Source organism: Rana temporaria, chromosome 9, assembly GCF_905171775.1.
Source record: "Rana temporaria chromosome 9, aRanTem1.1, whole genome shotgun sequence".
Lineage (NCBI taxonomy): Eukaryota > Metazoa > Chordata > Amphibia > Anura > Ranidae > Rana > Rana temporaria.
Window position 1 is genome coordinate 149412743 of NC_053497.1, and position 10648 is coordinate 149423390.

The window sequence follows — 10648 nt, forward strand, 5'->3', positions numbered from 1 at the left end:
AACTCTGCTGACACGCCCACCGCGTGACTCCTGTCTGCGCTCGATCCCGCCCTCCGGAGATACCACAGAGCTGAAACGTGTGGGATAGAGCGTTCTATACCATAAAGATGCACTTAGCTGCGCGGGATAGAGCGCCTAATACCATAGAGAAGAGCTGAGCGGCGCGGGATAGCGCGTCTAATACCATAGAGAAGAGACGAGCAGAGCAGGCTAGAGCGTCTGATACCATAGATAAGATAGAGCGCCTGGTGACACTTGTACTATAGAAGACAACTAAGCGTGCGGAATAGAACGTCCGATATCATAGAGAAGAGCTGAGCGGTACTATAAAGAAGAACTGAGAGTCGCGAGATAGAACTGCCTTTGTGCCATAGAGAAGATCTAGGATGCTGATGGTTAGAATGTCCGTTACCATAGAGACAGTGAGCGGCGCTCCTGGTTCCATAGAGACCTCTTTATGGTAGAAGCTGACCGCGGTGCTGGGGAATTCAGCTTGTAGGAAGATGAACGGCCCTCCCCAGGGCTCCTCCTTGGCCTCTCCTATCCATGCAGCAGCTGTGACAGGGACAAGGCGACGTCTGCTGCGCCCTGATTGGCTCCAACTCAGATCTAATAGACCAGGAGGACCAGCTGGGGAGAAGCCCTCTGATGTACAGCGTGCTGGGTGATCGCAGAGCATGTGCGGAGGCTTTGCTGCGCTGTGGGGCCCAGGTGAATCGCTCCGATAGAAGCGGACGCACGGCACTCCATCTGGCCGCACAGACGGGCAATCACCGCCTCTTGAAGCTTCTCCTGTCCCGCAGAGCGGACTGCACCCATCGTGATCTGCGCGACATCACCGCACTGCACCTGTCCACCCGTCACAAGGACACCCATTGCCTGGCTCTGCTCCTGAAGCACACCCCACCGGGGCAGGTGGATGCTCAAGATCAGAGGAAGCAAACCGCACTGCACTGGAGCGCCTATTACAATCGTCCCCGGCATGTCAGGCTGCTGGTTCGGCACGGCTCCAATATCGGCATTCCCGACTTGGAAGGGAAAATTCCTCTGCACTGGGCAGCTGGACATAAAGACCCGGAAGCCGCACTCACAGTTCGCTGTTTGCTGGAAGCGGCCCCAACTGAGTCTTTACTGAACTGGCAGGATTACGAAGGGCGCACGCCTCTGCACCTGGCTGTGGGAGATGGGAACCAAGAAGTGGTACGGCTTCTGACTTCCTATCGGGGCTGTAATGTAACGCCGTACGACAATCTGTTTCGTACCCCTTTGCATTGGGCAGCGTTATTGGGTCATACGCCCATCGCAAATCTGCTTCTGGAAAGAAATCGCTCTCCCAACATCCCTTCAGACAGTCAGGGAGCCACCCCCCTCCATTATGCTGCTCAGGGAAACTGCCCGGACACCGTCCGGGTTCTGCTGGCCCACCCCTCTGTAAAAGATGAGGCTGACTTAGAGGGAAGGACTGCATTTATGTGGGCAGCAGGGAAAGGGAGCGACGAAACCATAAAAGTTATGCTTGAGCTAGACTCTGAGTTAGAGATCAACAGAACGGACAAATACGGTGGTACAGCACTCCACGCAGCGTCCCTTTCTGGCCACATCAGCACCATACGAATATTGCTGCAAAATGGTGCCCAAGTGGATGCTGCAGATGTAATGAAGCACACCCCACTTTTCAGGGCTTGTGAAATGGGGCACCGAGAAGTAATTTATACACTAATTAAAGGGGGGGCAAAAGTTCATCTTGTGGACAAAGATGGCCGTTCCCCCCTTCACTGGGCAGCATTAGGTGGCAATGCCAACGTATGTCAAATACTTATAGAAAATAACATCAACCCCAATGCCCAGGACTATGAAGGTAGGACGCCTTTGCAGTGTGCAGCCTATGGAGGTTACATCGGATGCATGGAGGTATTAATGGAGAACAAAGCGGATCCAAATATCCAGGATAAAAATGGGCGCACAGCTTTGCATTGGTCATGCAACAACGGGTACCTAGATGCAGTAAAACTTCTACTACACTATAATGCCTTTCCTAATCAAATGGAAAGCATTGAAGAGCGGTACACACCTCTGGACTATGCGCTGCTTGGTGGGCATCAGGAGGTTATACAGTTTATGCTGGAACATGGTGCCCTCTCTATTGCTGCAATCCAAGACATCGCAGCCTCCAAAATTCAGGCTGTGTACAAGGGACACAAAGTACGAAGGGCCTTTAGAGATAGGAAGAACTTGTTGATGAAGCATGAGCAGCTGAGGAAAGATGCAGCTGCCAAAAAGCGAGAGGGCGTAAGCCAAAGGAAAATCAAAGTAACCAGCCTAGCCAAGGTGGGCAGGATGAGGACAAACAGACCAACTCTATTGAGAGATTCACGGACAGAGGGAGCAGCATGAAATACAACAGAAAAGTACTACAGAGGAAAAAAGACTGGAAGGTGCAGGTAGGACAAAGATAAAAGAGCGCCAAAGCAGGGCCGGCCATGCATCTCCAAGACAAGGAGAAGTGTGTGATCCAAGCAGAGCACCTAGTAGGATATCTCATGCAATGTCCTGTCCAACAGAACTGTCTGTAAAGGAGTATGATGAGGAAGGTCAAAATAACAAATGTAAAAGAAGCTCCAGACATAGAAAGGAACATTGTAGCTCTCCAGTCCATGAGGAAAGGTGCCAAAGCCAGAAAGACTATCATAGAATATCTCCCAAGGAGATTAAAGAAGGCTCCCAGTTGTCTTTAAAAGCTGAATGTAACACTAGACCATGTGTAATGGAAAAGGACTGTGCAGAAAAGGTCACCAGCAAAGAGCTGATTGTGGAAAAGCCACTGAAAGGATCTAAAATACATAAAAAAAAGAAAGCCGATACGGACATGGTTACCCAGATAATGGCGTCCTGCAGTATTACAGAACCTCACTCGCCCAGGATAAGCAAAGAACCTGACGGTATAGTAATCCAGGTGACAAGTAATGGAGACAATTCTTCGAAGAACAAAGAAATCTCTGGAAGACGGCATTCAGAAAGAAAAAGTAGCTCAGCCAGAGCAGGACAGCAAATTGCCTCTGGAGGACAGACTACATGTGATGAAGAGAGACCATCAAGAAAGACGAGACAAAGAACATCGAGTTCACGTTCCAGACATAGCAAACAAGCAGATCTAGAGAGGAAAGGTGTAAACTTCTCCCCAACAAGCCTTATTAATGCCAGCAGGATGCCAGCAATTCCAAGAGACAGTTTAAGAGCAGGTCTCAGCCTTGCTCAGTGGCAGCAGCTAGACATTGAACTGATTCCCTTAGAGGCGAGACTACAGTTAGTAGAAAGAGAGAAAGCCAGAAAACAACTTTTCCAACGCAAGAACCAAGCGGCAGTCCTTATTCAGAGGGCCTGGAGAAAGCACAGGAGCAAAAAGACGGGATGGACTGTTTACTCAGCGCGTGTTCTCTGACTCGGCAATACTAGCAGACACTTATATAACTTTCTACAGTGTTTACATAAAGCTAAGGGGTTAGTACACCAAAAACTTTTATTATGTTTTTGATAAAATGGCAGGAGGTGGAATGCCCCTCAGCTCCTTCTTTTACTTATAGCACTTTGAGATATCAATTTTTACACTTCATAGACTATAGCAGAAAGATAAAGGGATTGGTTTACTAAAGGCAAACAGACTGCACGCTGTAAGTACAGCTGCATTCATTTCCCCAGTGCCTTAGTGAATGTGTTGAAGTTTTACTTTGTAAAGAATACCCCAATCAGGTGCAAGGAAAAAAAAATGAAAATGATTGGATGAGAAAAATCTGAGTTTCACTAAGCTCTGGGGAAAATAAGTCTAAGTGCACTGTCTATTTGCCTTTAGCCCCATTCTCACCTAGGGCGTTTTTACGCCCTGTAGTGACTACGCCGCTGCCGCCCAGAGGGATGAAAAACACCATGTCCCTCTATGGAGATGGTTCACATCTCCACGCTGAACACCGGACGCCTGCCGCCTGAAAAAAGGTCCCGGACCTTATTTTCAGGCGGCGTTCGGCCTAGGAGATGGGAACCATCTCCATAGAGGGGGTCAATCTGGGGCACATCCTAGGCGGACAATACCGGCGTTTTGTCGCCACAAATCGCTATTTGTACCGCGATTTGCGGCGACAAAACGCAGCGAATTTGTCTGCCTAAGTGTGAATGGAGCCTTAGTGAATCAACCATGAAGTGTCGCCTTCCTCCAGAAGAGAAATTAAATATTAATTTTGGGTGTACTAACCCTTTAAATCACACTTGAAATCTATGCAGCTGTTTATTTTCTGTACACTGGGACCTTCAGTAATTGTTATTTATGTATGTCAGTCTTAAAGGGCCAACTCCGCTCTCAGCTACAAATAGAGGATCAGGGATAATGTACAGAGTACATACATTTTAAATACAGATAGGTCTTTATCAAGTTCCAGTGGATCCACATCATGGACTGTATCGGCTCATCATCTTCCCTGTATGTGTGACACCCTTGCAAATGCAGGGGATGAGGGAGACCCCTTAACATGTGCAGTAGGTGAGCATAGGTCTTTAACCACTTCTCTACTTTGGGTGTTTTTCAGATTTGGTGTTTACAAGACTAAAACATTTTTTTTTGCTAAAAAATTACTTAAAACCCCCAAACATATATATTTTTTAAAAATTACTTAAAACCCCCAAACATTATATATTTTTTTAAAAATTACTTAAAACCCCCAAACATTATATATTTTTTTAAAAATTACTTAAAACCCCCAAACATTATATATTTTTTTAAAAATTACTTAAAACCCCCAAACATTATATATATTTTTTCTAACACCCCTAGAGAATAAAATGGCGATCATTGCAATACTTTTTGTCGCACCATATTTGCACAGCGGGCTTACAAGCGCACTTTTTTTGGAAAAAAATTCCCTTTTTTTAATTAAAAAATAAGACAGCAATAAATTTGTCCCAATCTTTTTTATATATTGTGAAAGATAATGTTACGCCGAGTAAACATGGTGCCCAACATGTCACGCTTAAAAATTGCACCCACTCGTGGCATGGCGTCAAACTTTTACCCTTAAAAATCTCGATAGGCGACGTTTAAAAAATTCTATAGGTTGCATTTTTTGAGCTACAGAGGAGGTCTCAGGCTAGAATTATTGCTCTCGCTCTAACGATCGCGGCAATACCTCACTTGTGTGGTTTGAATACCGTTTTCATATGCGGACGCTACTCACGTATGCGTTCGCTTCTGCGTGCGAGCTCGTCGGGACAGGGCGCTTTAAAACTTTTTTTTCTTATTTATTTGTATTTATTTTATTATTTTTTTACACTGGGGAAAAAAAAAAACTGATCACTTTTATTCTATTACAAGGAATGTAAACATCCCTTGTAATAGAAAAAAGCATGACAGGTCCTCTTAAATATGAGATCTGGGGTCAAAAGACCTCAGATCTCATATTTAGACTTAAAAGCAAAAAAAAATAAAAAAAATATGAAAATTTTGTCATTTAAAAAATGACAACAAAAGAATTCTCTCTTTTAAAACACTGGGCGGAACTGACGTTTTGACGTCACTTCCGCCAGCAATGGCTATGGGGACGGGTGGGGGCCATCTTGCTCTCACTCGTATTCCCACAGAGCAGGCTGAAGCACCCGATCGCCTCCGCCGCTACCGACGGCTCCGGTAAGCGGCGGAGGGCCCCCTCCCGCCGCCGATAACGGTGATCTCGCGGCGAATCCGCGCGGAGGACCACGTTTTCTTTCTACAGGATCGCTCACACTAAAGATGGATACCTCGGTTGTGGCAGCAGCCTGCTTGCCGTTAACAGAGATATCCATCTTTAAAGTGCCGACGTAAAAAGATGTAAGGCGGTCGGCAGCACAACAGAAACTCAGTATCCTAAAATTATACCTCTTACTCAATTGTACCTGAAACTGGAGTTTTCCTTCTATGTCTAGTTCCATCTAAAAACATTGTTTTGGATTGAGCCAGGGAAAGGGTAAACCCCCTGCCAGGTTTTTATTCTTTTTTACCAGGCTGTGGAGATTTCTCCTCACTTCCTGTATGGTCACAAGGACAAGAAGTGAGCCAAATCTCTTGAACTATTTTAAGGGGTTTCCATGGTAGATACAATGGGTACGGCCCGTCGGTTTTGAAGCCTTGTTGGAGCGTTCTCACTTGTTTCCTGTGTGGTCAGCAAGAAAGGGAGTGATGGGATATTTCCCCATCAGGGACATACACAGCAATAAAAACTTGATTCCACCTAAAACGTGAAGTGGAATTTGATGGAAATACATTTGATACATTTTAATGGCCAAGGTGTCATTTTGGGCAGCCGTTGCTTGTCATATACACACACACCTCTGCCTGTAGGACAGGCTGCTACTTCCAGGTTTACATTACACCTTCATACGTCTGGGGCCAGCTTCCTACTCCTAAGGCAAAGGTGATGATTCTCACTCACTGTCCAACATACAATGAAGTGACACAGAGCTGCATATGAATGAAGCGGGGAAGGAAGTGTCTCACCCCCCATGTAGATGTGCCTTACTCGTATAACTGGTTTACCAGAATTAGGCCAGTGTCTAGGCTTAAAGTTTGTTTAAAGTGGCAATCAGCAATCCTATTAGGATCTGTGTTTAATATTTACAAACTGGGGCTGAATGGTAATTTAACCACTTCCATACAGGTACTACGCAGCTTCCCGCCCCAAGCCAATTTTCAGCTTTCAGCACTGTCGCATTTGAATGGCAATTGCGCGGTCATGCTACACTGTACCCCAACAAAATTGGCGTCCTTTTATCCCCACAAATAGAGCTTTCTTTTGGTGGTATTCGATCACCTCTGCGATTTTTTTTTTTTTGCGCAACAACTAAAAAAAGGCTGAAAATTTGGAAAAAAAATACGTCTTTTATTTTTTTCTGTTAATTTTTTTTGTAAATAAGTTTTCTCTTTCAATTACGGGCACTGATATGGCGGCACTAATGGGCACCGATGAGATGGCACTGATGGACATCGATGAGGTAGTACTGACGGGCACAGATGAGGGTGGCACTGATTGGCGGCGCTGGTATGCGACACTGATGGGCACCATAGGCGGCACTGATGGGCACACCATAGGCGGCACTGATGGGCACACATAGGCGGCACTGATGGGCACACATAGGCGGCACTGATGGGCACTCATGGGCGGCACTGGGCACTCATAGGCGGCACAGATGGGCACTCATGGGCGGCACTGATGGATACTTATGGGTGGCACAGATGGGCACTGGATAGGTGGGTACTGGGCATGGATGGGCACTGTGGGGTGGCACTGATGGACACTGGGGTGGCGCTGATGGACACTGGGGTGGCGCTGATGGACACTGGGGTGGCGCTGATGGACACTGGGGTGGCAGCACTGATTTTTGCCAGGTTGCAGTCAGTGCCCATCTTTTTTTTTTTCTTTATGCTTTTATTTTTTTTTATTTTTCTGTCATTTTTTTTTTTTTTGCCCACCCTGGTGCTCCAGGGTGGGCATCCCTGGTGGTCACCAGTGTGGCGATCCGAGGGGGGGCTGCGCTGATAAACAATCAGCGCTAACCCCCCTGTCAGGAGAGCCGCTCGATCGGCTATCCTCTACTCGCGTCTGTTCAGACGCGACGTGAGGAAGAGCCATCGACGGCTCTTCCTGTTTACATCGTGATCGCCGTGGTTGGACACGGCTGATCAGTGGTAAAGAGTCTCCGCCGGAGGCTCTTTACGAGATCGGAGTGCAGGGTGTCAGACTGACACCCCGCATCACGATCGCCGCGATGCGCGCCCCCCCTGTAGCGCGCGCGGCATGAAATCCTGCAGGCCGTTCTAGAACGTCCTGTAGGATTTCATAACCACTTTCCGGACGTAAATCGGCCATAGGCCGGGCGGGAAGTGGTTAAAAGCTTGCTGAAAGCTCTGCAAATGCTTTTTAAAGCTTGCTGCCCACATTACTCTTAGCCAAGCTGAAGCCAGAGTGAAACAGGCCTTAGAGCGTGTGTATAGGGTTGTGATGGCATCAGTTTGAGATACTTCGGAGATCATTTAGAACTCACTAACTGCTTTAAGTGGGGTTTACATTCTCAGACACAGGCCTCTAGGATTGTAGTATTCGTAAAGCTGAACTCCAAGAGAAAGGAAAAATGCTTCTGTACAGTAGTGATGCCCTGACACCGCAAGGGTTAAAGGCTCGTTTAGGTCTAAGGTTTTGCAAAAAGCATATTTAGGTGCCCCTCTCCCACAGGCCCCCTTCTACGCTGCTAGACTGGTCCCCACAGCCTGTTCTACCTTATGCTTCAGCAGGTCCTCTTATGTCATCATAAGATGACATAAGCCTATAGCCCTGCACTGGATATGAGAATACAAGGTGACAGTCCACTGCCAGAGGAGAGTTGCTGCGGGAGTGAAGGAAGGTGTAAATAAAATGGCTCTTGCCCCCCCCCCCCCAGACAATCAACCAATCAGGGGACTACTCCACTGCAAGGGAGCATTTTTCCTTTCTCCAGCAATGGGCATTGACTTAGACCTGTAATGGCAGTACACTGAATAAACTGACAGCAAGAGTCAAAAGCAGAACCCTCTAGGTGCCCGAAAATCTACCAAGGTCAAATCAGAAAGGGAATCGTACTGTGTAATTCCCAACTACCTGAGGCTTTCCAGTTGTGAATGAAAGCAAATGTCCCTCAGCTACCTATAAGTGTCCTAATGGCTTCCAGCTCCAGAACAACCCCATTCACTGCCCCCAGCATTCATGGGAAGGCTGCCCAAGTTCAGGCGATAAGTGCAGAGAATAATGTGCCTGTACATTTAAACAGAACGCCAGATAAGCAGGTGGATACACAGCTCAAACACATAAATAGGAACCGTTTTTCTTGCCAAAAGACTTATGTTCTGTGCAGAAAGTTTTGTGATCCATATCCCTACCAGCTAGGTCACTGAGATTCAGTTCAGCAGCACAGCTTGGTCAACAACACACCCACAGATTGCTGATTGGACAGTATGGCAGCTTCACACTGATGAAGTCTTCCTTCTGCTCACTTGTCAGCATGTATGCACTATATCAGAGCTGGAGTGGCTTCTCGTGATGCCCACCCTCTCCTTGTCTGAGTGTTGCCGTACAGGGGATTAACAGACATATATATATTAGGATAAACTCAGTGCTTCTACTGGTTGCATTTTAAATATAATTTTTCAAAAATTATAGACACAAAACCCCCCCCCCCCCCCCCCCCCCCATATGCAGTAAAAGGGAAAGTTCACATACCTCACCCTCCCTCCTACACCCCATGACAAAGTCCATCAATACTGATACAGCAGAACTCCTGTTAGATCGGCACTGATGGGCAGCTAACCCCAATTTTAATGAGTGTGGCCTTTCAAATAGAATTATATTATTTAAGATATAAAAAAAAAAAGTTTCTCATCTTCTGGAAAAAAAATAAAAAAAACTGGTGTACAATATTCCATTAAACTGTACAAATTTTACAAGTGGGGGCTTCTAGAGCTACAGCTCTTAGCCCATCATAGGTTAGGCAGCCAAGGACTGAGCAAACTCTGAGCTATTCTCCAATGGGGGTGCAGCCATAGTCATCAATCTTAAAGCATATGTATAGCCAAGACTTTTTTTTTTTTTTTTTTAGGTTTGGATGAAGTTGGGAAGGATTGTCAAGTTTTTATTGCTGCTTGTATTCTCAAAAGATAAAAGTGACCCCCTCACTATGGATCCTGGTTACCATTTTTACCAACGCAGGAAGTGATATGAAATCCAACAATTTTCAGTCCATTTAGATCTATGCATGGGCGTAAAAGCGTTCTTTTGTAGCATTAGGTGGCGGCATCAATGTGACTATTCTCTATGACTTGTTTTCAATACATTTTAAACATTACGAATTGGTAGTGGATTCGGGTTAACAGCTATTGACCAAGTCTTGTTAATACCTGTTGTAAGTGCAATAAATGCCATTGACTTCTATAGAGCAGATGTGTTTCCAATGAAATAGAAATGCATAGATAGATATTAACATGCCTTAAAATGTGCGTCAACACGCACCTCAGTCACATTATTGTACAATGTGATGTGCGATTATAGAGTGAACTGCACCTTGCACTTGCATGAAGGTCTACTGGTGTTAGGGCTCTTTCACACGGAGCGGATCCGTATTGATCCGCCCCGTGTGTGTCCGTCATCATCCGTAAATCCCCGCTGAGCTGTCGGCGGACAGGGCGGTCCCCGCACACTGTGCAGAGACCGCCCTGTCTTTCCTCCACTTTCCCCTATGGGGAATCGGATAAATACAGACCGTTCCGCCCGACGGAAGAAAAATAGGGGTTTCTTCCATCTGAAAAAGCAGATCTTTACAGACGTTAGCGGATGCATCATCCGCTAACATCTGCAATCCCATAGAGAAGCATTACAAGTCTGTAAACAGACTTGTAAAAAACGGACCGTTCATCCGCCCATGTGAAAGGGCCCTTAATGAAAAAAAGAACATCTGGCAAAAATACACAGGTGTGAATGAGCTTTAATCAGGTTTATATTATTGTGTCCCTATTGGAGGGATTTCCCCTACTTTCTAGCAGGAAGGTATTCCTGTCCTTGAATTCCTACACTCGTGAAACCCCCCTCCCCCTCCAAAAATAAAATAA

At 46.1% G+C, this 10648-nt stretch overlaps 1 protein-coding gene across 1 annotated transcript; it reads left to right on the top strand.

Moving 5' to 3' along the window:
• The first annotated feature begins 79 nt into the window (after positions 1-79).
• Positions 80-3439, top strand: LOC120914603 (inversin-B-like). Its single transcript, XM_040325283.1, is given in 3 exon segments — positions 80-587; positions 589-2395; positions 2397-3439. Coding segments are annotated over 3 exon segments (2934 nt in total). The 5' UTR covers positions 80-503.
• Positions 3440-10648: the final 7209 nt, after the last annotated feature.